We start from the raw sequence: 24,502 nt of genomic DNA on the forward strand, positions 1-24,502 counted from the left end.
TGGGAGAAACCAACTTGTTCCGGCTGAAGAGGGTGTAAATGCATATACGGGGGTAACACAAGAGTAGGCGGGGTGGCTAATGTAAATGCACGTTGACAAGGAGATAGATTACTTATTTTAATCAGCAATAACTTGATGATGCTTTAAAAAGCTCCCAAAATTAATGGAATCTTTCTTCATGTTTCATGGATGCATATTTATAAAATTCCATTTTGCTTTAGCTGCCCTTTGTGACATGAATCGTTGCAGTGGATGAGCGCCACCAGTACCTGGCAGGCTTAGCAGCCATAATAACGGCCAGTTTTGCCCACATTACAAATAAAATAGACAAAAAGTAGCATTTAGCGAAATATATGTACTGATATACTTTACATTTTAATCTTGCAAGATTGATGCCCGAAGTACATCACCGTAGTTTGAAGACGAGCTGCTGATTGCGAATAAAGAAGGCGGGAAGAGGAAAAACAGAAGAGCGCACGTGACTGATTTGCAGTGGAAAATCCTGTTAACAAGACAGTTGTCCAAAGTTTCTATTAAAGTAAGCCTCTATATAGCCAAAACCTTTCGTATTAAGCAGTTCCAGAGTCCGACGCTAACTGAGTAGAATGAAATCGTGAGCTCGGGTCATTGAGACCTTGCTCCAGTACATTCCGAAAGACGCTCAGCATATTACTGACAGTCGCTCGTTCGTAGAGATCAGTCGCGAAATAAACCTGGACTTGGAGGCCATCCTCCTTTTGGTTGACGTAAAACTCAAGATCATCCCTCGTGGTCAGTATTGTATCCAAATGTTGCGACTTGACGCCCTCAAGTGTGAACTCGGCCAGATCCTGGGCATTGTTGAATGCAAACACCATCTGGAAAGGCCGTTGGCAAGGCTTTTCCTTGTCACGTTGTAGCTTCGAGGCGATTTCCGCCCACGGGACGTCTTGGTTTGCAAAAGCGGTGCTGATTGTCGCTTGAACCTGTTGGACCAAGCTACCAAACGTCTCATTTTCCACCTTGGTTCGAATACAGTGGACATTCACGAATACTCCTATGAGGTTTCGCAGCTCCCAGCGGTCACGGCTCGCGCTTGGTACTCCTACTACTGCGTCGTTGACTCCGGTGAGGCGATAATTTGTCGCGGCCAGCACAGAGAGCATGACAACAGACAGCGTGACTTCTCTTTCTTTGCAGAATTGCTGCAGGCGGTCATACAGAGCATCATCTATCTTGAACCCCTCTACCTCTGCACAGCCAGATGGGATGGCAGGCCGTGGTCTATCGCGTAACAGCTCCGCTGGACGGCTTGCTTCGATGCAACTAGTCCAGTAGTCGAGCTGTCGCTGATACTCCGCAGTCTGAGCCTGTTGTCTCTGCCAAGCGGAGTAATCACTATATTGTATTGGCAATGGCTCCAACTGCGCGAGGGGGTCCAGACTACGGATCGCGGCAGAATAGCATGTCGCCAGCTCTCGGCTGAGAACACCAACCGACCAACCGTCCGCGATGAGGTTGTGCATGACAATAGACAGCACATGATCGTCTTTACCACAACGATACACAGATAATCTCCAAGCTCGCTCTGTTCCCAGACGAAACGAGGTTGTATGATCCCTATGTAACGCATTTTCGAGACTGCATCCACCGTCGGCTTCGGAGGAGAGGTCGAAAACAGAAAGCGCCCTTGCCTGAAACGGCTGCACCTGCTGCACATGAACACGGCCATGAGTCGCGAAAGTGGTTCGTAGCGTTTCGTGACGCATTTCCAACGCCATTAGTGCAGTGTTGAGCGCCGGGAGCTGAAGTGGTCCTTGCAGTCGCACTGCGTATGGCTTCAGGTAGTATGCCGACCCCGGACAGCGTTGTTCCTCTAGCCATATTCGTTCTTGATCCAGATTTTGCTGAACGGGGCCCGGATCTTTGCGCGTTGGAATATCCCTGCTAACCATCTCGGCCAATGGAACCGCGCTGGCTGCCACCTGCTGCAGCCGACGATGGCGGAATATGTCGGCGACCGCGACGCAGAGACCTGCCTTTCGAGACTCTGTGACAACCCTCATCGCTGCAATGGAATCCCCTCCTAGGTGGAAGAAACTGTCTCCAAGTCCAATATTCGATGCATCAATGCCAAGCACACGAGCCCAAATGGCTTGCATGCAATACTCGGCGTTGGAAGTGGGCTGCTGCTTCAGAGATTGTTCAGTTGTCCGTGACTCGGCCAATTGCTTTACAGAAAAGGCCGAACCAACTTCGCGCAGACGACATCGGTGCATTTTGCCAGTTGCTGTTTTGGGTAGCTCATCCATGAGCAAGAACGCGGCAGGTATCATGTAGCTCGGCAAGTTTTGAGCCAACTTTTCTTCCACCTCGGCAGGAAGAGGGACTATCTTGGCAGCGGATGTGCTACACTGACACAGGTCCATGAGCCCTTCGTTGGCTTGGAGAAATACCACCAGCGTCGAACATGCATGCTCGCCCCGAGGCAAAACAGCCTCGGCCACCACTTCGGTTGTCCCAGGTACACAAGCACGCACCCAGTGCTCAACTTCACCCAGGTCGACTCTCTGGCCACGGACCTTGACTTGACCTTCCTTGCGGTCAATAAATGTCAAGCTTCCATCCTCGTTATATCGCACCAGGTCGCCGGACTTGTACAGTCGCCCGCGGCGCCCAGCGTGACCGGCCCCGCCACGGAGTAGCCAGGCTGGGGATTTTATAAACGCGGCTGCGGTTTTGTCGGGGTCGTTCAGATAGCCGCGACCAACAAGAGGTCCCTCCAGTAGCAGCTCACCAATGCTTCCGGGTGGGAGCAAGATGTTGTGGTTTTCCGGGTCTACGACCCAAGTGACCAGCCCTGCACCCGTGCCAATCCGGACCACCTCTTCCAGACTCGCAGCCTTGCAATTCATTGTGCTATTCTGCGTACACTCGCTTGAGCCATATTCGTGGATTATTCGTGCTCGTCCCCACCAGCGCTCCACGTCTCCGAGTCTTAAGGCTTCGCCGCCGAAAATGATGAGCGTCACCTCCGGTATACTAGCCGGTGACAGTAGCCGAGCCAGTGAGGGAGTCATGTCAATCGTGTTTGCACGCAGATCAATTATACTCTGCTCAGGGTTGTTGTTTCGATCCGACTCCGTCGGGACGCAAAGACAACCCCCTGCTGCCCAAACAAGGAAGAGATTGCTGATTGACACGTCGGTGCTGTATGATGCGAAGTCAAATATTCTTGTTTCCGCTGTAAGTTCCAGACGCTGCACGTGATGATGGAGGGCCGAAGAGGCATTCTCGTGGGTTATCATGATGCCCTTTGGCGTACCCGTGCTACCGGATGTGAAAACAACATAGCAAGTAGACGAGGGAGAGGCTCCTCTGTACTCCGGGTTGTCTCCGCCATCAAATTCCAACATTGAATCAGGGTCGACGATAACGACGGATTTCGCCGTGGTAACCAATTTCGAGCTCAAAAGATGGTTGGACTCGGAGGATACGATGAGCTTGGCGGTGAGTTGCCGAACGATGGCCTGCAGACGCTGTTCTGGAAGCGACGGGTCGAGTAAAACAAAGGCACCGCCTGCCTTGAGAACGGCCAGAATGGCGACCGCAGCCCATTTGGACTTGTGAAAGCACAATGGTACCAAGCTGTCGGAATCGACGCCGCGCCTGGATAGCTGGGCAGCCAATGCCGTTGCAAGCTGATCCAGCGTCTTGTATGTCAAGTTGCCGTCCCACGCGCACACCGCCATGGCTGTGGGCTGCTCTCGAGCCTTGTCTTCAACGATTGTGTGGACGCATCGCTGAACTGAAACCGGCACTGTAGCATTCCAATCCCAGAGCAGCTTCAATTCAGATGGCGTGACAATCTCAATTTCTGCCAACAGTCGATCATCGTGTGGCTGACAGAGCTGCGATGCCACGCGGTCCAGTCGGCTCAGGTACGAGTTGGCGACGGACGACTCTGTTATCCTTGAGTCGAAAAAAGCTGACATGGAAATCTTCTTCGCCGATATATAAACGTGAAGTACCAAGCCAAAGTTTTTTAGCATTTGCTGGCGATCCTGCTGTGTTGTGCCGCTGTCATGCTTCTGTAAGATAAGGAGGGTTCGGAAGTTGCCTGCTCTCGCCGGATACGGAGACGCATCACCGACCTCGCTTTTTTCATCTCGACATGATTGAGCATGCAGGACCTGCCGCTGCACTGACTGTAAATATGCAGAAATATTCTGGTTGTAGGACAGCTCAATGCGAACCGGCTTCGACACCAATTTACCTCTTGATTCCTGAGTCGCAGGTTCGGAAGACTCTGCGGCAAGGTTGACGGCGTAGGTAGCGTGGTTTGAGCTTGTTTTGCGTGCCATCACGAGTGCCCACGCTCCATGAATGACCGTCGCCGTCATGGCCCAGTCAACTTGGCTCTTAGTGGCATGACCGTGATGGTTGGCAATGCCGCCTGCTTCTAAATGACCGGGTATTGTACTTGTGCCATCATCCTTCAGTGTATCGAAGCAATCTCTTGAGATGTTCCGCTGCACGGCCTTAGTCCAGACACACTCCTTTGATACAATCGCGGCGTAATTGACGGAGGTAGTGTCGCTCGTGATCTGTCTAACGCCGTTCGCCGTCTCGCTGGTAATTGAGACTGAGTCGTTCCTGTCAGGCGAAACATTAGCAGTTGAACTTTTGAACTTTTAGGGGATGTAATAGGCCTCACCGGAGTAGCCCGCAGCCAGTAGGGCTGCCGTCATTGCCCATGTTTGTTTTCGATGCTGTTTCGCGACCAATTATCGAGGCAGGATAAGTGCAGCAAATCAGTGAGGATGCTTGAACTAGCCCAGCCTCGCGATCTAAACGGCTGCTTGAAATTCAAGGATATAGCAGATATTTCCTACAGGCCTGTGTTATGAGTTGGTAGAATAACGTTAGAGTCTAGCAGATCTACTAGGGAGGGCACTGTATTATTTATCTAACTATTATAATTAATAAGCCATTAAATATAAAGAGAGTCAGCTGTTAAAGAACTGTTACTTAAAAGGCAGCTTAAAGTATATAACATAGACTTTAAATAATTTATAAATAATTATTCTCTAAGCAATTAAGATATCAATTTAAATATGATTAATCTATCGAAATAATCCAAAAAAGATTATCAAATAATAACTAGAATAGCATTAAGTAAAAGTTTCAAGTAATATTTATTGCCACCCACTTGATAGTTTGTTCTCGTCACCCCTGTCCACTCAGCCCAGCTCATCCCCGCTCGCCCTGTTCCGCAGCTGTGCTAAGAAATGGTATTGACGTACATAACCAAAGTGCCGGCAATATTGCACCTTGATAGTCGTCTCGGCGGACTGCTCAGTAACCATGTCGCAAATGCCCACCGCTCTCACCTGCGCTGCACGGTTACGGATCGCTGAAATGTAGTATGATTATGCAGATGTTGATGAAAATCCTTCGACTCTCGATACATCTACGCGCTCATGACAGCACTTCAAGTCTCAAGTACTGAGACATTGGTGTCGGAGTTACACTGTCACACAGTTTGATAGCTCAGCCCGATCTTTGCAAGCCACAAGCCCCTTCATGCTGCAAGTTGCGTTGCAGCTAGTCAACTAGTTCCTAGTATGCTTGGCTGGTGGACGATGCCAAAGCACGGCGCTGAGACATTAGATGACCGTATCTGCACGGCTCAGCCTCAGATTCACAACGCGGACATGCATCTCCGAGCTTCAAACCATGCTCGGTAACGATAGTGTTGCGGCGCTGGCGCTGAACGATTGCATTACATTGCTTTCATGGCCCAACGCGGGGTCCGCAGCCGGGACATGCAGCTACGGGCTGCAAGCCATGAGCGGTGACGAGTGCGCCGAGACACGGGCGTTGAGCTATTGCATGCCGCAATTAATATAGCATGGCCCGGGGTCACAACCGCGACATGCAGCTACGAGCTACTGGTACAAGCCATGCCAACAAAGTAGCGCAATTTACACCGCTGCGAGTATGCTGCGAGGGGTCGCCAAGACAGAGCTCTGTTTTTCTTTTGGTGTACCCGTCTTGCGCAGCCTCATAGAGCTGCGCTGTTCATCCTTATTGACCTGTCATTTGCAAGTTACCACGCCCATTGCGTCTTTCTAGTGCAGCGTCCGTCGGCAAGAAGTCACAGCAGCTTCACGTTCCAGTCCGTAGACTCGGGCACAAGTCTACCCGATCATTCGTGCCTGTGCCTGCGCCGCGAAGGGGAGAAATGTAGACTGACAGCTGCCGCATGTCGTGAAATGACGAGATCGCTGGCTAGACCGTACTAGAAGTGTAACCTTGTGCTGTCTACGAATTGTTGTACGTAGTGCCCTAGCCCTACTGTACTAAACCTGTACCTTGCGATGGGATTGAGGTTTGGAAAACTGTTGTCCAACACGTAGCGATGCAAGCAAATACGTACATCTGGATAAAACATTAATAAAAAATGAGATAAATTTCTTGATTAAATGGACGCATATTTTTAAGCATTAAGAGAAATTACATGATGGACTAGCTTGGTATACTGCCTCAACTAGTTGTTCTCGGGGACGGCTGCCCAAACGCTGTCAACTGTAGCCAGTCTCTTTCCTGCAGAATCCACCATTTCTCCTCTCATGATAGTTCTGCGGTTCTCAAATCTGTCGATCCAAGTTGTTACACAGACGGCTTCTTCTGTTACCGGCACAGGTGCAAGAAACTGAACGTTCAGGGACGCAGTGACACTGACAGTGGTAAACGCGGACCCCGACTTACCGAGAGCTGAGTTGAGCTCATTGACGATAGAAAGACTCTCATCAAGGATCGTTGAAATAAACCCGCCGTGAATGATGCCTTCAAAGCCCGACGTACCTACTCCGAAAGCAACGAGCGTTGCTGCACGGAGGATGGGCCGTGTGGGATCTTCAACATGGTCCGGGTTCGACGGACGGAAGAGGGACAGCATGTGTCGTAGAGGAGGCTGCTTGGTACCTGCATCATACGTAGCCTGTACGTTCTTGTTTGATATGTCGACATAGCTGTGAGAGAGGGTCTCTCCTAGAAATTGCTCATGTCGCGAGCTGGCTGGGTTGACGCAGTGTGGAAGAAATGTAACAGCTTGGCCACACCCAGGGATCGGGCCACCTGTTGGTGAGAATTCGTGGATAATCTGGAAGCACCACGGGATGCTTTCAAAAAAATCAACCGCAGACATGAAGCGATCCAGGCGCGAGTTCGGAGGATAAAGGCCGAGGGAGGGACACAGGATACGGTGGAGCGGAGACAGGGCAACGGGGTAGTTTATAGACGCGCTTGGGGTTGGAATGATCGCCCGAGGCCCGTCAATATGGGCATCCTTTGACATGTGCCCGCTGTTCTTATTTCCCGAGCCATTTACCCCAGCTTGCCCCAGCCTGATATCCAGAGATGATGCGGAGGTCAGCTCTGAAGATTGGCAGCAAACAGACTCGTTGCTGGAAGATGAACCATCATCTCTTTTTTGTCGTGATAACGATAGAAGATGGTCGCATAAACTCCGCAAGTTGGGGTATATAGAAGTGATGTTAATGGGCAGAGCAATGTCGGTGACAGCCTCGGCGAGAGCCACCAATTGGCTGCGCAACTGAGGCTCCATCAACGAGTCAATGCCAATTTTTTGCCAGATCAAGTCCATGTCGACGTTATTTGGCGACTCGATTCCAACCAAAGTTGCCACTATTTTTCTCATCCTGTCTTGAAGAAAGGTGGCATGCTGCTCGGCAGGAGAATTCCTGAACAGACTGCCGAGATCATCGTCTAGGCCTGGCTGGGACACAATCATGTCGTGGCTCGCGTCCACCGAACTAGCCTCGTTTGTACCGTTTCGCGATTTTGGTACTGGAGTCCGTGTTGGAGATAAGACGCGCTTCCGCTGAAAAGCATATGTCGGCAACTCGACCCTCCTGTAGCCGAAAGGTTTGAAGTACCTGGCCCAGTCTATAGAAATTCCCAGCCGATGCAGTTCTGCAAGGCAGTTCTGTATACATAAGGTGCCACTTTTGCGCGTAACAAGAGAAGGTAGCCAAGCAGTATGCCACTTTTGATCGACGCCGAGACACGCTGCACCCATCCCAGAGAGCACAGGTTTTGCCCCGAGCTCAATAAAAACATCCATGTCGATGCTTGACATAGTTTGAATTGCGTCGCTGAAACGAACTGCTTCTCTTACTTGGGCGACCCAGTAGCGAGCTGTTTCGAGCAAGCCCGGTTCTGCCAACCGCCCGGTGAGGCAGCTGACAACAGGGATGTGCGGAGGATGAAAGTCGACCTCCGCCAAAATAGCTTCGAAGTCTGAGAGCATTCCATCCATATGCTGAGAGTGAAAAGCGTGGGATACGTCAAGTGTCTTGACTTTGCGGCCTAACCCGGCCATGCATGCAGCCACTGGACCAGTGGCGCTGACATCGCCTGATATCACAATCTGGGACGGCGTATTGTAGGCAGCGATTCCCACCCGACCACTGTACTTCGTGTCGCCAATGGCTGCAACTACCTCACTGGCGCTGGCCTGGAGCGACATCATGTTGCCGCTGGGGGGCAGGCTGTTCATCAACCTGGAGCGCGCTTGCACGAGCCGGCAAGCACAGGCAATATCGAAGACGCCTGCGGCGTATGCGGCGGCATACTCGCCGAGGCTATGGCCAAGGACAGCCTGGGGTTCGACACCCCAGCTTCGCCACAAGCTCAAGAGCGCCACTTGCAACGTGAAAATGGCAGGCTGGGCAAAATCAGTGCGATTGAGGAGGGCGACGTCTTCTGCGTTGTCCGCATCCGCCCACATGATCTCGAGCAGTGGTCGTTCTAGGAAGAAGTGCTCGGCCGTTTTCTCTAGAGACTCACGAAAGACTGGATAGGTGCGACTGAGGTCGAGGCCCATCCCCGGTATCTGGCTACCTTGGCCTGTGAAGAGCATAGCCAGGTGCCTGCGATCGGTGCCAGCTCTAGTACTCGCTGCCGCTGCCACGCCGTGGGGTCCAGCTGCCGCCGCCAGCTGGCCCAAAAGACTGTCTCTGCTGTCAGTTACAAAAACAAGGCGGTGTTTGAAGTGCGTTCGGGTCGTTGCTAGTGAATAGGCTAGATCACCCAATTGCTTCTGGCCAAAATTGTCACTATTGCTCAGGTGACGGTGCAGCCTTTCGGCCTGCTGACGCATGGCTGCAGCTGTATTTCCAGACACAAGGAAGGGCAGCGAGTTCATATGTGGCAGTGCACTATCGGTTTCCGCCGACGTTATGATATTTGCTGCTTCTTCGATAACCACGTGTGCGTTTGTGCCTCCGATTCCAAATGAGCTGACGCCAGCGCGGCGGCGTCGGTCCCCTTCACGCCTCGGCCATGGTATCTCCTCCTGTACCAGAGCCATGCCTGCTTCTTGCCAATTCAATGCGCCGGTAGGCATGCTAGCATGCAGGGTTCGGGGCAGCGTTTCATGCTGCATTGCCAAGACGACCTTCAAGACACCCACGAGGCCCGCAGCCGCCTGTGTGTGGCCGATGTTAGACTTGGCCGAGCCGAGCCATAGAGGTTCAGTATTTGCATCTGTGCTGCGGCTGCTGCCGAAGACTTGTGCCAAGGCGGCACCCTCGATCGGATCTCCCAGCTTCGTTCCCGTGCCGTGGGCTTCCACGTAGTCAACGTCGCTTGGCTGCAGACATGCGGCCATGAGTGCGCGTTGTATGACTTGTTGCTGTGCAGTGCCGCTAGGTGTCGTCAAGCCGGCGCTGCGGCCCCCGTGATTGACAGCACTGCCACGCACGACAGCGTGGATTGCATCGCCGTCGCGATGCGCATCCGATAGTCTCTTGAGCACGACGGCCGCAGAACCTTCTGCCCAGCCTGTCCCGTCCGTATCTTCCGAAAAGGCCCTGCATCGTCCGTCCCGCGATATACCTCCCAGTCGGCTGAACTCGACGTGCAGCCCAGGAGTCTGCATCAGTGTGGTTCCGCAGGACACGGCCATGTCACACTCCCCGCGGCGCAGCGCTGTACAAGCGAGGTCAGTCACGACTAGAGAGGAAGAACACGCCGTGTCAATTGTCATGGACGGGCCCCCAAGACCAAGTACATGGGACACACGGCCGGACACGGTGGCACCGGCGCTACCCGTGGCGGTATACCCGTTCAGATCTGACAGAGGCCGTGCGAAGTTTTGATGGGCTGGCATGTTGCTCACACCGACGTAAACGCCAGTTCGGCTTGCCGACAGCTTCTCTAGCGGGTAGCCAGCTCGCTCGAAGCCTTCCCAGCATGTTTCCAGTGTCAGCAGCTGCAACGGGTCCATCTCCCGCGCCTCCTGGGGCGAGATGCCGAATAGAGTACTGTCGAATGTGTCGATGCTGCGGAGAAATCCACCACGCATGCATTCTGACTTTTGGCGGATGTCTAGCCCAGCATCGCAGAGTGTAGCAGCAGTCCACCGGTCCGCAGGCACCTCAGCAATGGCATCACCGCTAGAATGTAGAAGCTGCCAGAACTCTTCAGGAGTTTCAACGCCACCAGGAAGCCGGCACGCCATGGATACAATGGCTATGCTTTCCTCTTCGATGACAGAGGGACCGCAACGTGGGGAGTCGTTCTGCTTTCCGCCAGAAGTATCTTTTCCGCCCAAGTATGCTGCTAGTGACTCGATGGAGTAGTGCTCAAAGAGCTTCGCAACTGGGATGGGCCGATTCAAAAGCTTCTCCAGCTGAGCTTGGACCTTAACAATGTGCAGAGAGTTTCCGCCAACATGAAAAAAATTGTCCTTGACACTGAGTCGGGCGCCGCCCAAAACTCGAGACCAAACAGCTAGGATATGGCGCTCAAGCGCCACGATAGATGCCCCAGCGGGTTTCGAAACTGGATCCCGCTCGCTTTGAATGGGGTTTCCTGCCATCGGGTCTGGTAGAGCGTTGCGATTGATTTTGTTGTTCAACGTTGTGGGAAAGGCCTCCAAATGCACAAAGAACGCTGGCATCATGTAGGACGGCAGAAGTCGGTCGATCCATTTGCGTACAGCTGCATATTTGGGGCATGTTGTCCCGTTCGCCGGATCTGCCCTCTCTGGAGAATTACCTCGCCAGGTAAAGTACGCGATTAACTGATCTGTGCGGCAAACCACCACAGCCGCGGTGACTTGCGGATGACTTGCTAGCGCTGCCTCAACATCGCCTAGTTCGATTCTGTATCCTCGGACTTTGATCTGGCTATCTGCACGGCCGGCGATACTCAGTCTCTCTGGTGCGAGGAAGCAGCCAATATCCCCGGTACGGTATATCCGCCCTTGAGAGAACGGGCTCTCAAGGAAGCTGGCCTGTGTGAGTCCCGGGTTTTTATGATAGCCGCGAGCAAGTCCAGAACCGCCGATATAGAGCTCTCCATATTGGCCTTGCGGGACCGGTCTCAACTGTTCATCTAAAATGTGAAGCTGGTAGTTGGCTAGTGCCTTGCCAATGATGATGTCTTCGCCTGGTTGCACTCGCCAGGCACTAGCCCATACAGTAGCCTCGGTTGGCCCATACAAATTCCACAATGAGCCACCGCACTCAAGCAGCCGCGCTGCAAGTCTCGCCGACATGGCTTCCCCTCCGCAGAGCAGTTTGTCCAAGGCAGGGTCGCCTTTCCAGCCCGAGTCGAGCAGCATCTGCCAGTATGCGGGCGTTGCCTGCATCATGGTGACGGCGTGTTGCTCCAACAGACCACGCACAGCTTTGGCATCTTTGATCTGTTGTCCTTGACCAATGACTGTTGCTGCTCCGCAGAGTAGCGGCATGAAGAGCTCCAGCGCTGCAATATCGAAGGTGGCAGTCGTCACGGCTAGCATGCGGTCCGCCTCCTCACAATTGAGCACCTCCTTCATGGATAGGAGCAAATTACACAAGGCTCCGTGGCTGACCTCCACCCCCTTTGGTTTTCCCGTCGAGCCAGATGTGAATATCACGTAGGCAAGGTCTTCTGGGTGTCTATTGAGTTCGAGATTGATGCTCTCCGCCTGTGTGCTTGCCGTATTGAACGTGGTTTCATCGACGCTTAGAATGACACCTGCCCAAGACTTGAATGCACCCAGCATACTGGCAGTGACGACCAGTATCTTTGGTGCCGCGACATCCAGCGTGTGCCTGATGCGTTGCGATGGGAATGTTGCATCGAGGGGTACATAGGCGGCTCCCGTCTTGAGCACTGCGAAGAGCGTCACAACGAGACTGGCAGATCGGTCAAGGGCAACGCCAACCAAATCGTGCTGCCCTATGCCCAGGCCCACCAAGACCCTGGCAAACCGATTAGCGGCCTCGTTGAGCTCTTGATACGTGAGCGTTGTGTTGCCACAGATAAGTGCAAGATTGGTCGGATATTTTCTTGCAGCATCTTCGAGAAGATAATGCAGGCAGTGACCCAGCTTGGTGGGGTTATCCGTGCCGTTCAAATTGTTGATGGTTGTTGAACCGCTTCGTGTAAGCCGGGCGTCCATATCTAGCAGCCCGTTGGCGAGCAATTGTGCTTTTGATGTCAAATGTGTCATTTGAAGAATCTTGAGAACAATCGACGTTCAAATCTAGGAGCAGAAATACACAGCATAGACTACTTGGCGTTCTTTACGGCGACATGTCACTCTGAGTATGTATCCTGCAGCCGAGGGACGGAGCTTGGTACTTAGCTGACTAGCTACTGATTGGTTGTCGCAAGTTACGACAATACATAGACTCGGCGCCATAGTATGCCAAGGTGCGTTCATCCTACGTCTTCATGCTCCTAGCGCTCACAGCGCCACTTGCCAGACTCGATGGTACCGGCCCATCATACCCTTACACCGAGAATCAGAATGTCGCGGCGGAAGGACAGTACAGCCCGCAAGGATCTATTGCATCTGCCCTAATCACTTGAGGCAGTTAAGGTAAAATCAAATACGATGTGCCGTTGCGGCCCAACTGGACGGCGAGGCTGTCTCGGATCCAGTATGCTTCTGCAGGCCAGCTGTAGTCCGGCATCCAGCTGCTCAAGACAACAGCAATACCGCATATGTGGCGCCAGCACACCTTCTCTACTGCCAGTTGTGGCGTTTTCAATAAGATATATGTTTTCAATAGAAGGCGTTGCTTTCATACGCATCTGCAGAGCACCACACTCGCTGCTGTGGCTGCATCGTGTGTGGATCGTGTTGATCACAAGTGAGATGCAGTTGGGCATTAGCGGCGAAACACGGAGGTATTGTCCGACGCGAGGTCATAAAGGTAAATGAAACCATGCATTTTGTCTCGGCTCGTTGTGTGAGTTTATGCAGACCGATGCGGAGTTCCGCTTTTGATGAATCATTGAACCAGACCTCCCACTCAGCACATCTCTTCTCAATACCGTGGGCTCAGCTTCTTACCGTCATTCATCCATAACTGCATCATATGCAAAGATAATATCAAATCAGAAGAGTCCTGCGTCTTGGAACCATCGACAAAGATGGACAGCGCAAAGAAAAAGACAAACGGCGTCCATGCGAATGCTACCCACGATGAGTCCCACGTCCTACACAACTCACTCAATTCGAAACCCCCCACGGTCGCGTCTGCCACGGGTTCTTACATGACAATGTCGACGGGCCAGCGCGTGCTAGATGCCTGCACGGGTGCCGCTGTTGCTATTATTGGTCACAATGATCCCGACGTGAAGGCCGCCGTTATGGAGCAAATGTCCAAAGTCTGCTACACGCACACAGTTGCTTTTACCACAGTTGCTGCAGAGGAGTTGGCTGACGATATCCTTGGTGGAAACCCCTACGGACTAAGCCGTGCATTTTTTGTCTGCTCAGGCAGCGAGGCAATGGATTCGGCTCTCAAGCTCGCCCGTCAGTACTATGTTGAGATTGGTCAACCTGGCCGAACTCATATCGTGGCTAGAGAGCGAGCGTATCATGGCAATACAGTTGCGGCCATGAGTGTTGGGAGCCATGTTTCCAGAAGGGCCCCGTTCGAGAAGGCCTTGATGCTCGAAAATGTGAGCTTCGTGAGTCCAACATACGCCTACCGGCATCAGCACCCCAATGAGTCCGAAGAAGGGTATGCCTCAAGGCTAGTTCTGGAGCTAGATGAGCATTTTCAGGCTCATGGTCCAGAAAACGTCATGGCCTTCGTCTCCGAGCCCGTCGGCGGTGCAACAGCTGGATGCCTCACGGCGCCCAAAGGGTACTATCAAGGCGTCCGTCGTCTATGTGACCAGTATGGCATTTTACTCATCTTTGACGAAGTGATGTGCGGCAGCGGAAGAACGGGCACATATTTTGCCTTTGAACAAGAGGGTGAGGGTGTGTACCCCGACCTCATTACCATGGGCAAGGGACTTGGCGGAGGCTTCGCCCCAATGGGTGCAGTTCTTGTTCATGACAAAATCATCAAAGGCTTCCAAAAGGGAAGCGCTTGGTTCGTGCATTCCCATACCTATCAAGCCCATGGAGTAGGTTGCGCTGCCGCTCTCGCCGTTCAAAAGGTGCTTCGCCGGGACCGTCTTATAGAGCGGAGTGCGACCAAGGGCAATTGGCTCCGAGGCGCACTCGTGCGTACATTCGGTGATCGCAAGTACGTCGGTGAGATTCGCGGCAAGGGATTGTTCTGGGGCATCGAGTTTGTGAAGGACAAAGCGACCAAAGAGCCGTTTGAGCCTAGCCTCCGCTTTACTTGGCGCATAGTAGATGAGGCACTACGACGGGGACTCTCTGTCTACCCAGGAGCCGGGACCGCCGACGGATTCAAAGGTGACCACATCATTATCGCTCCAGCATACAACATGTCGGACGACGAGTTTGATGAAATGCTACGTTTGCTGAAGGATACATACGAAGTCGTCGAGATGGAAGTAATAGCTCTTGTTGATGCCGTATAACTATGGAACATATGGATGGACAGCTCTTTGACGAGTGCACTCCGGTATCCTTGCGCCAACCAAAAAGTTTTCCCCTCATTCCTGTCCTCTATATACAGTATTTGACATTCTCTATTCCAATACAACATTGCTAGAAAATATTTATAAACGCTCATGTATTCTTTTTAAATTGCTGGCTCCGTGACAAGGGTGGAACACACAAATCACCCATTTCGTGCCTCTTGAGTCCTAGACTCCACGGCCTGCGTGAATGTCCAGTACGCCCAATCCTATTGCCAAGGCGTCAACCACAGCCCATACTCCAAATACTGGTAATACCAAAACATGCGGCCTCGTTTCATGTACACGGTGATGCTGAAGCGCGGTGTGGCTAACCACCGGGCACAGGCTTGGCACTTGGATTCGCGATGAGTCGGGCTTGGTCGAGACCTGTCGATTCTGAACCGGGATTTTAGTCACAGCTTTTAGGTGCATGATGTTAAATTCTGTCTCAGCCGCGACCTTTTTTAAGAGACCACGCCATCTCCGGCGGAGCATGCACATTAGTATCCTTACTGCGTCGAGCGGCTTGCAATATCCGCTTGCTGTGTCTAGGATATCGGCAGAGAGCCGGCGACCAGTCGCCGACCACGGACCCCGACAGCAATAGAGCACAACGCCACTCACAGCCTAATCTACACGTCCGTATATCTACTCCGTCAAGGTATATGTAGCGTTCGCTGTCGCAATGTGTGTGCGGAGAGTGGCCCGATCCTTCGACCCCCACGCACGCCACGGGAGCTCGACGTTAACAATGTACAGCTTGGGCTACGGACGCCATGGTTCAATCTGGAGATCCGTAACTGTAGTAACTCCGCAGAACTGCATGTAGTATCAGCTTGATCTGTTCCGATGTATGTGTGGAGAGCGGCCGATCTGTCGCCTCTTACAGGAGCTCGACATCGACAACGCACAGCTCCCCTCCCGGGGCACTAGGGGAGGCTGTCAATGTCTCAAACCTGTGCATAGAGGGCCAATGCAGTGTGGTAAGACTTACAGCGGCACGAGGCTTGCGCAATTGAGCTTACGTACTAGTATTTCAATAAAATCTCTCTAGGTAATACAAATGCGGAGGTATGACATGACCGTGCATTTATTAGGAGCATGCAGTATATTGGAGGTTGGGCAGAGATGCAGTGAACGCTCCTCCCACAGAGAGTTGGAGGGGCTGGGGAGAGACCACGTTTCTTAGCTTTCGGCTTAGTCTTACAACAGCTATATTCATAGCTATAATACTTTCTATAAATAATAGTTAAATCTAACTTTAAGAAGAGTATTTAAGTCTTTTATTATAAATATATTAAATACTTTATTTTTAATCTTAAAATAATAAGTAACTAGCGTTAATTAGTTAGTTAAAAATAACTTATCTAACTATAGATTAATATTAAAAGTGTTTTTATTATTTATTTATATGATAACTAGCTACTTCTAATTAGTTATACTATTAAATAAATATATTTAAACATATTTTTAAATAGCTATTAAACTATCGATATATATAATCAATTATAAAATAGTTATCTTTTATTTAGTAAAGTTAAGTACTTTATAGATAGTAAATAGCACTATATAATGTTAATAGATCAACTTAAAGAAAGGTGATATAAATAATCAAGTGGCCGAATCTGTCGTCATCTTAAGCATTTAAACTAAGACAGTATAGAGAAGCTTGATCAACATATAAAGCAGTAGACCACCCTTATCATACGACTGAACTGTAGATATCGTGACTTCTCACACTCTTCGCATTTACACTCTTCGCATTTACACTCTTTGCATTTACACTCTTCACACTCTTCAGATTCTTTACACCCTTTTACAACAGAATACCTTGACCCCCTTCAGACACAGGCCATGACTGTCGACGAGGTAGTGCTCATCTCAGCAGATGATGAGTGGTCTCCCTTGAAGTCTGTCATCGTCGGACGGGCAGAGGATTCCGCGTTTCCTGCTGAGCCGCGGCATCTTATTTCGGCCGTCATGCCAGAAGGCCACTGGGATGAGTTCAAACCCAAGAATCCCTTCCCCGCATTTATCGTCGAGAATGCTCAAAAAGAACTTGACAATTTCGCCTCTGTTCTGGAGAAGCTCGGCGTCAAAGTTTATCGCCCTGCGAAAGTAGACTGGGTCAAGACAGGCGGCTACACGGGCTCCATGTCGCGAGATGCCTTGATGACTGTCGGTAACACGCTGATTGAGTCTGCCTTTGCCTTTAGCTGCCGTCGCCACGAAGTAGATCTGGGCTACTCAGACATTTTGAAGGAACTGAGTAGCAAGGGTTCTTCGACCATTGTCAGGGCGCCGCAACTCATCGGACGTGACACCATCTACGATGGAGTAGCCGAGTCAATCAGTGCTGGGCAAGGTCGTGGTTCCACAATATCAATAAACAATTCTCGGGTTGCCTTTGACACTGCCGATTTTATGCGCTTCGGCAAGACCATCATTGGCCAGCTCAGCCATGTAACGAACGAACGCGGCGTTGCCTACGTACGATCCGTGGTACCTGAAGGCTACACCGTTGAGATCTTGGACACGGGAATGCGGCCTGGGAACATGCACATCGACACCACCATTCTTCCGCTACGCCATGGGCTGATGATTTACTCGCCAAAATACACCAACGAGGACAGCATCCGTCGGCATGCCATTTTTAAAGACTGGGAGTTGCACGCATACCCCTTTGAGCCAAAGTACGATCCCAATGGCCCGCCCCCTTACACCTGTTCGCCATGGCTGGTCCTGAATGGACTAAGCCTGGACGAAAAGCGCATCTTTGTCGAGGAGAAAAACATCGAGTTCGCAGCTTGGGTTCGGGACAAATTTGGAATGGAACCGATAATGCTTCCTTTTCAACATGTCAATTGCCTCGGAGGATCCTTCCACTGCGCGACAGTAGACCTGGTCAGGGCATCTTGACCGATCAATGGATAGCTAGTTGCCGACAATGGCTCTTTAGTTAATAGAGTAGCGCTAATTCATTGTGTAACCATTCAAATCGCGCCAGTAAATACTTGAGCAATATACTATTGCCGGAGCGATGGCTGGTAGACAGTGAAATTATTTTGGATCCTTTGCCCGTAGCCAATGGTGACCTGGCAGTACAGAGAGACGCCGCAAAGTAGCATCATGAAGCCAATATTGTAAAACACCAGCCTGGCCCCATACGATCAATCATGACTTGTAAGATGGCCAGAAATGCGGCCGCAAGCGCGCACCGCACGACATTTGCAGCGGCTGAAGCGGTGGAAGCTTGATGAGTGTTCAGGTCGGTGTTGAGCGCGCCAAGGGCCTAGACCACTAGCTTTTGTCTTAACTAAATAAAGTTGCAAGCTTACAACGAACAGGCCAGTGGCTGAAAACCCGACAAATACCTGCATAATTAAAGGAACTGCTACATGCTGGGCAAGTTAGAGCCGCAGCCGAGAATCATTATGGCGACACTTACAGTCTTTGCTTGGATGGCCCAGCCAAAGCCGAATGTGGCCATTGATGCCATGCTGACAAGTGAAAAGCTACTGCGAAGACGCGCAGCCTCGAGAGGAAAGGTAGGGTCGGTTTTAGACTTGGCCTGCTCTGTAGTTATGCCGTGGCGCTTGGCGGCTTGTGCATAATCGCGATCGAGGATTTTGCCTGAGACCGTTTTAGTGATGGGAAACATCGAATGAGAGAATAAACTTACCTCAGACAAGTGTATTGACGAAGCATGCCACTCCGAATGGAACATATATCAGACCGGCTTCTAGGTCACGATAGCCATAGACGTCGATGAACAAAGACGACAATGATGCCTGAATGCAGCAGTATACGGTATATGCGATCGCATCACAGACGAGGACGTTGGACAACCGAAATGATAGTAAGATTTTAAGAGATGCCAAGGGATTGGGCAAGGTGATTTCTTTCTTTTTGATCGTCTCCTCTACCTTCTCTTGGTATCTCTCTTGCTTGCCCATGGGAATCAGGCTACGGTAGATGCCGTTGGGTGGGATGCTGCCATTGCCGACAACGGATCGAGACGTCTCCGGCAGCGAAATGACGAGGCGGACAAGGCAAAATTCTCCTAGGATTGCAAGTAGCCAGAAAATCCACTGCAAACCTAATTTTGCAGCCATGATACCGCCGAGGATGGGGCCAATCGGCCGTGCAACGTTTGGTCTGCTCCAGGTCAGTGATGCGACAGCTAGTATACATAGGATGTACTCACCCAACAAGCATTAGCCCGACGTAGGACCCGCGTTCATCTTCAGTCGTAATGTCGACAATGATACCATATCCAAAAGAGATAGTCCCAGAGCTGCCTGCACTTTGAAGCATCTGCAGGACTAGGAGGGCAGGAAAGCTGCTCTGCAGCACCAAACCAATATTTGCTACCAAATAAATGGACAAGGCTACAATATATACTAGACGCCGACCATACTTATCTGCGGCAGTGCCGAGCAGAGCCGGAACGATGCCGGAGACGTCCATGTAAGTGGTAACGGCCAGGTTGACCAGCTCCACAGTGGCGTTGAGCCCCTTGGCGATGGAGTTGATGGCAGGGTAAAAGATGAAGCTGCTCATCGGTGAGAACATGCCCGCAAAGGCGGTCAGGAAAATGATCCACCGTCGCTGGTTGACGGTGAAGACTGTGAATGGAGGCGGTGTTGGCTCGGGAGCATTCTCGTCCGGGGCGGGGGTGACCGTGTCTGTGCTTGCCTCCTTCATGCTGAACGCTCACGGCTCTGAAAAATATATAGAGTGATTTATAAAATTGCAGAGCTATCTGATAGCTTGAAACAGAGGCGGAAACAAAAAGATGAAGAGGGGTAAAATGTGAAGGTTCTTTGTGTGTTTTGATCACCTCTCTAGCCGCAGTGACTCCGCTCAGACGCAGTCTGCACGCCCAATTGACAAACGGCTTTTTTGTGTAACTGATGAACCAGATCGCCCACTTTTATTATATTTGTATGTTTATCAGAGGTATAATTTCTTTTCGGCTTTGTCCTAATTCTTCGCGCACCAGTCCTCTACGTGTCGCTTGAAAGCTTGTAGGTAGTTGTGAAACGTCGTCGTCGAACACCATGCCACATGAGGCGTGACCAAAAGATTCAGCCTGCCGGCCTCGGCTGCGCCCACCTTGAGCAGCGGGCTATCGCCCTCTCGCCAGAATTTCCCGGCGCCGGACGGTTCTTGCAGGAAGACATCGGTGGCCGCGCCGCCAATGGAGCCCGCTCGCAAAGCTTCGAGGAGCGCCGTCTCGTCGACGATGCCGCCTCGCGAGACATTGATGAGCAGCGCGTGTCGAGGCATGGCTTGCAGTTCTTGCGTGGATATCAGTCCTAGAGTTTCAGGCCCACGAGGTAAGCAGAGAACAATCACAGAGCTCTGTGCGAGAACTTGTGCAAATGGCGCTCTGCCCTCGCTTGCAGAGGCGCCTTTTCGCGCTGCGATGAGTACGCTCATTCCTAAGGAACGACAGAATTCCGCGATACGACGGCCTGTCCGGTAAAGATTTGGTTATTTAGAATACGTCCTTTTTCTTCTTTCTCTTGCGAAGACACAGTCTTGAAACTTACCAATTGCGCCATAGCCCACAATACCAACCGTCTCATCCCTGCAAGTCATCGGAGGACTCCCCGAGGGGTCGTTGAGTACCGAGGTCAGGGCAAACGTCTTGGTCCATTCATCTGTCTCCAAAACTGTGTTGTGAAGCTGCACCAAGTGTCGGCGGCTTGCAAAGTACATAGCCAAGACGTGATTGGCCACAGTCTCTGTGTTGGCATTGGGGCAGTTGACTACCTTGATGCCTCGGACCGCCGCCAAGTCCGTGTCGATGCAGTCTGTGCCGGTGGCTATAGCCACAATCAATTGGAGCTTGGGAGTCACACTTGCAGCTAATGTCGGGCCTTTGAGCGGTGTGACGGTCGTGGCGACAATGGTAGCGTCTTGCACGGCGTTTTGAATGGCTTCCGTGGATGAGACTTGCGTAGTGAGATTTACAAGCTCGTACGTGTGTGGCCCGGGGAGCTGGAGCAGGCTCGGCGGAATTGGGACATTCCAAGCGTCCAAAGCCACGATCTTGTGATGCATTATACAATGATTTTGCTTGCGCTATGAATTTATTTGAGCGAGAGAGAAAAAGATGCAATAGCCAGCACATTGTAGAGAAGAGGCTTATAAGAGGCTGTTCGTGGTGACTGTTTTATGGTTGGTCTATACCCAGTTATCCACTGTAATAGTCGATCCAAGGGCGCGCCACAGGCGCTGCAAGTGGAGGCAAGATGTCACCATAGCCTCCTTGATCTAGTCTCTCTTTACTATTTGGGAAATTAGAGTTCACTGGAATAACCACTTTAAGCGAGAAGCTCTATCACTCGTAATGATATCTCCTATTGCCGCGTTGCGGCATGCAGTCTTGTTAATCTCCGTGAAGCCACCCCGCGCTACCAATGGCGCCACCAGCCAAAGCTCCAACAGGTGTAGGGCTTACATTCGTGCTCCTCCTGCCCGTGACAAATATCTTTGGGCGTAGCTTGACGCAGAGTAAGACAGCATTCGAGTTTGCAAGGGTTCTACACCTAAACAGCTTCAAGCGACCAATTCAAACTGCAATCCGACGTCTAGAGTAGTACGTACTGTGCTTCTCATATACCTGGTGCCATTGTTGCTTCACTTAATGAGAGAATTCACCGAATATCTTTTGGTTAGCAGGTAAGAAACTTTGCGAAGTATTTGGCCGATGCTACCTGAAGCAGGACGTCGATTGGCGATGTACTTTGCCCAAGCAGGCGGCACGGGGAAGGTGTAGACAAGGGTCCAGCTTCCGTTGCGCGGCCTTTGGAACTACCTAGATTGGGCATGGCGGCATCGCCATGGATCTGCATCCGATCTTGTCCATATGCCACTGGTCACCATGACATTGAAGCTAGCATTGGAGAGACGTGTTTCATTACTCTGCACAACCAAGCACGGTTTGCTAGGCCTAACAAAAAAAGTTTGACGAGATGAGAGACAGACGAAGTCGACTCCGGAGCGTTGCTATGCGGAGAGTTGAGAGCAAATGAAAAGCTGCGGGAAGAGCCGGTTAGACTCGCTGCGGCCACCGAACCCTGCTGAAATTAAGCCGTAGCGGACCTTTAACGTAAGCCGTAGCCGATGGCACCACATCAGCCTGTAGTGCGAATTAATCAACGTAGCTGGTTGTACTAATAAGTAAGTGAAACAACGGAGAGCGTAGTTGTGGTGATTTTATTCTGTGGCTCGCCGTACTGGATGCTTACAACCATCCCTGTCCCTCACTGAACGCAAGTACATGCCGCCGTCCAACGAGCGAACGCTTTCAGCTGGACGGCTCTGTGTAAGCACCTTGCATGCCAACGCTCGGCCGGCTTCTATCATCATACGGAGCATATTACAAAGGCTGCCTTGCAGGCAATACGCGTGCCACTGACACAGCACGGCTCTGGCGCCGTGATGCACACCTCGTGGGGTAAAGTAGACCACTGATATTCCGGTCGGACATATCAGACTTAGTCTTATTATTGAGAAATCTTCAACGCTTTTCTCGTTCTATTTCGGGTGTATCGCCGTACAGTAACTTTCGTGAGGTCGGAGAGCGTCTGGTGCGAGGATGGTTTCGCAGGGCACAATGCGTGAGAACCGCATTCTGGGAATAACATAGTGCCCAGAGTCTGCTTGCCTGCAACCGAGGTGACGTGAAAAAACGAGCTGGTGCGTCGGAAGCAATGCGGGTTGGCACTGTACGCTGTCTTTTGCTTTTTGCAAGGTTGTCGTGGGCATCTTGCTATGGAAGAATTGTGTGTGGCGCGGTGATACGGCTCGCCTCCAGGTCTGTCTAAAATGTGCAGCACAATGCAGCTCACCTCTTCAAGCAAGTGCTCGTAGGAACTTCATTATTCGTGCAATGCGTAGCATACACAATCTCAATTCTGCACAACATGATTTGGATGCTTGCACATCGAGCTCCAATGAATAAGCGGGCTCAACTGCACAATTTTTATTTTTTTTGCGACGGTCGAATGGCGGTCAAGCAATTGCAAAAACGGCCCATTCAAAGCCGCAAAGCCGAGATTAAAACATCCACAGTCAATCAATTGACCCAATCATCATTTTGTATTCGTTAGAATCCTTGGCTGTTTGGTGAAATCTCCGTTTGCTCGGCCAGGCAGCGGTGCCAGCTGCAGCAGGCAGCACTGCGGCTGGACGCTGCTGCCTACGCGGAAGTGGAACCCGTGTCACCTCAGATTCTGCCACGCCAGCCTCACCGCCCAACACACAACTTCTATAAAACTGCGAGGCGCCGCCGCAACTTTTAGAATTTTTTTTCCTTTCTTCTTTAGCTCTCTTTGCCTATTGGCTTAGATCAAGTGTAGTATCTGTTCTTTTCAGTTTAATCTCTGAAAGGTCTCTACTGAGACCGTTCTACGATTATTCCTATTTTTGGCCTACGGATGGTTTCCTCTGTGCTTGCGCATGATTCCATTCACAGTGTTCCTGGTATTACACTGCCTCCAGGTAACGCGAACAACCAAGATCTTCTTTTTTCTTTTCATTGCTTGCGTTTGGCTTGTCCAACGTGGTGAAGAAGAGACTGTAGATGCTCAGCAAGCATATCGAATTGCGGCAAGCTCTGGCAGCCGATCAAACGCTCGAGACGCCTGGTTGGGTAGGTAGTGTCGCGTGCAAATTTGACGCTGTAAAACTGCGTGGTGAGCCCTCGAGCTGGAGTAGTTTTGATGACCCCCGACAATCGCGATTCATGCCTGCCTTACGGCCGTAGCCACGTAAAGACACCACGTAAAGACACCTGTAATCAGAACGTTGCCCGTCGGATTGCCTCATCTTTTGGACCAGTAACAATTGAATCGGCGTCGTAAAGCCAGTCCTGCCACCCACATCTGTGCTGTGTTGCACCCGTACATCCTCTGGCAATCTACGCTGCCCCTCCACCCACTCCGAGAAAAGCTCCCCACTGTCGCTAGAAGGCATTCTCAGCGCAGCACCGCGACAACAGAAAACCCAGGAACGCGACACCGACCCTTGACACGGATTGAAGCTCGGCATACACACAATGGCGTCTCTAGGAAGCTATCTCAACAGTAGGAAACCCGCCTCTGCCCTCTGGCCGCGCGCTGCGAAGCTTGACTGTGGTGCGCGCTCCCAAGCTAACTTTTTGACCTTCCTCCAGAAAAGGTTCTCATCATCACGGCCGACTCGCGGATCCTGGTCGGCACATTAACCGCCTGCGATAATTCTACAAATCTAGTACGTCGAACTCGGCACACACACCGACAAGTCCAGCGTGACCAGACGGTTTGCGCAGAGAGCCTGCGACCGGGTGGTCGAGGCGGTGGACAGGCAAAGCGGCATTGCTAACCCCCGCGCGTCTAGGTACTCAGCAATGCTGTCGAACGAATCATCCGGACGCCAGACGACCCCGAACCGTCGGCAATCGATCCCCTGGGCGTCTACATTGTGCGCGGCGACAACGTGTGCTCCATAGGGCTGGTGGACGAGCAGCTGGACGACAGCATCAACTGGACAGAGGTCAAAGGGTCGGTGATAGGCGGCATCAAGCATGTCTAGCCAAATGACTCCA

General features: G+C 51.5%; 8 protein-coding genes across 8 annotated transcripts; 3 read left to right on the top strand and 5 right to left on the bottom strand.

The window, feature by feature from the left end:
* Positions 1-569: 569 nt before the first annotated feature.
* Positions 570-4,737, bottom strand: LMH87_005209 (uncharacterized protein; the record flags this gene model as incomplete). Its single annotated transcript, XM_056202888.1, has 2 exons — positions 570-4,635; positions 4,697-4,737. The coding sequence occupies 2 exons, from the start codon at positions 4,735-4,737 to the stop codon at positions 570-572; spliced, it is 4,107 nt and encodes a 1,368-aa protein (XP_056058400.1).
* A 1,895-nt stretch (positions 4,738-6,632) lies between these two features.
* Positions 6,633-12,514, bottom strand: LMH87_005210 (uncharacterized protein; the record flags this gene model as incomplete). Its single annotated transcript, XM_056202889.1, has 2 exons — positions 6,633-6,697; positions 6,754-12,514. The coding sequence occupies 2 exons, from the start codon at positions 12,512-12,514 to the stop codon at positions 6,633-6,635; spliced, it is 5,826 nt and encodes a 1,941-aa protein (XP_056058401.1).
* Positions 12,515-13,443: 929 nt separating this feature from the next.
* Positions 13,444-14,859, top strand: LMH87_005211 (uncharacterized protein; the record flags this gene model as incomplete). The annotated part of the gene is made up of 1 exon (XM_056202890.1): positions 13,444-14,859. The coding sequence occupies one exon, from the start codon at positions 13,444-13,446 to the stop codon at positions 14,857-14,859; it is 1,416 nt and encodes a 471-aa protein (XP_056058402.1).
* Positions 14,860-16,755: 1,896 nt separating this feature from the next.
* On the top strand, positions 16,756-17,820 carry LMH87_005212 (uncharacterized protein; the record flags this gene model as incomplete). Its single annotated transcript, XM_056202891.1, has 1 exon — positions 16,756-17,820. One exon carries the CDS (start codon positions 16,756-16,758, stop codon positions 17,818-17,820), a length of 1,065 nt encoding a protein of 354 aa, XP_056058403.1.
* Positions 17,821-17,927: 107 nt separating this feature from the next.
* Positions 17,928-18,400, bottom strand: LMH87_005213 (uncharacterized protein; the record flags this gene model as incomplete). The annotated part of the gene is made up of 4 exons (XM_056202894.1): positions 17,928-18,057; positions 18,120-18,193; positions 18,240-18,302; positions 18,350-18,400. 4 exons carry the CDS (start codon positions 18,398-18,400, stop codon positions 17,928-17,930), a joined length of 318 nt encoding a protein of 105 aa, XP_056058404.1.
* An 83-nt stretch (positions 18,401-18,483) lies between these two features.
* LMH87_005214 (uncharacterized protein) lies at positions 18,484-19,608 on the bottom strand (the record flags this gene model as incomplete). Its single annotated transcript, XM_056202892.1, has 4 exons — positions 18,484-18,534; positions 18,584-18,613; positions 18,711-19,059; positions 19,109-19,608. 4 exons carry the CDS (start codon positions 19,606-19,608, stop codon positions 18,484-18,486), a joined length of 930 nt encoding a protein of 309 aa, XP_056058405.1.
* Positions 19,609-19,887: 279 nt separating this feature from the next.
* Positions 19,888-20,973, bottom strand: LMH87_005215 (uncharacterized protein; the record flags this gene model as incomplete). Its single annotated transcript, XM_056202895.1, has 3 exons — positions 19,888-20,381; positions 20,460-20,595; positions 20,683-20,973. 3 exons carry the CDS (start codon positions 20,971-20,973, stop codon positions 19,888-19,890), a joined length of 921 nt encoding a protein of 306 aa, XP_056058406.1.
* Positions 20,974-23,974: 3,001 nt separating this feature from the next.
* LMH87_005216 (uncharacterized protein) lies at positions 23,975-24,489 on the top strand (the record flags this gene model as incomplete). The annotated part of the gene is made up of 3 exons (XM_056202896.1): positions 23,975-24,002; positions 24,092-24,168; positions 24,295-24,489. 3 exons carry the CDS (start codon positions 23,975-23,977, stop codon positions 24,487-24,489), a joined length of 300 nt encoding a protein of 99 aa, XP_056058407.1.
* Positions 24,490-24,502: the final 13 nt, after the last annotated feature.

The sequence above is a fragment of the Akanthomyces muscarius genome, chromosome 1 (genome assembly GCF_028009165.1).
Source record: "Akanthomyces muscarius strain Ve6 chromosome 1, whole genome shotgun sequence".
Taxonomy (NCBI): Eukaryota; Fungi; Ascomycota; class Sordariomycetes; order Hypocreales; family Cordycipitaceae; genus Akanthomyces; species Akanthomyces muscarius.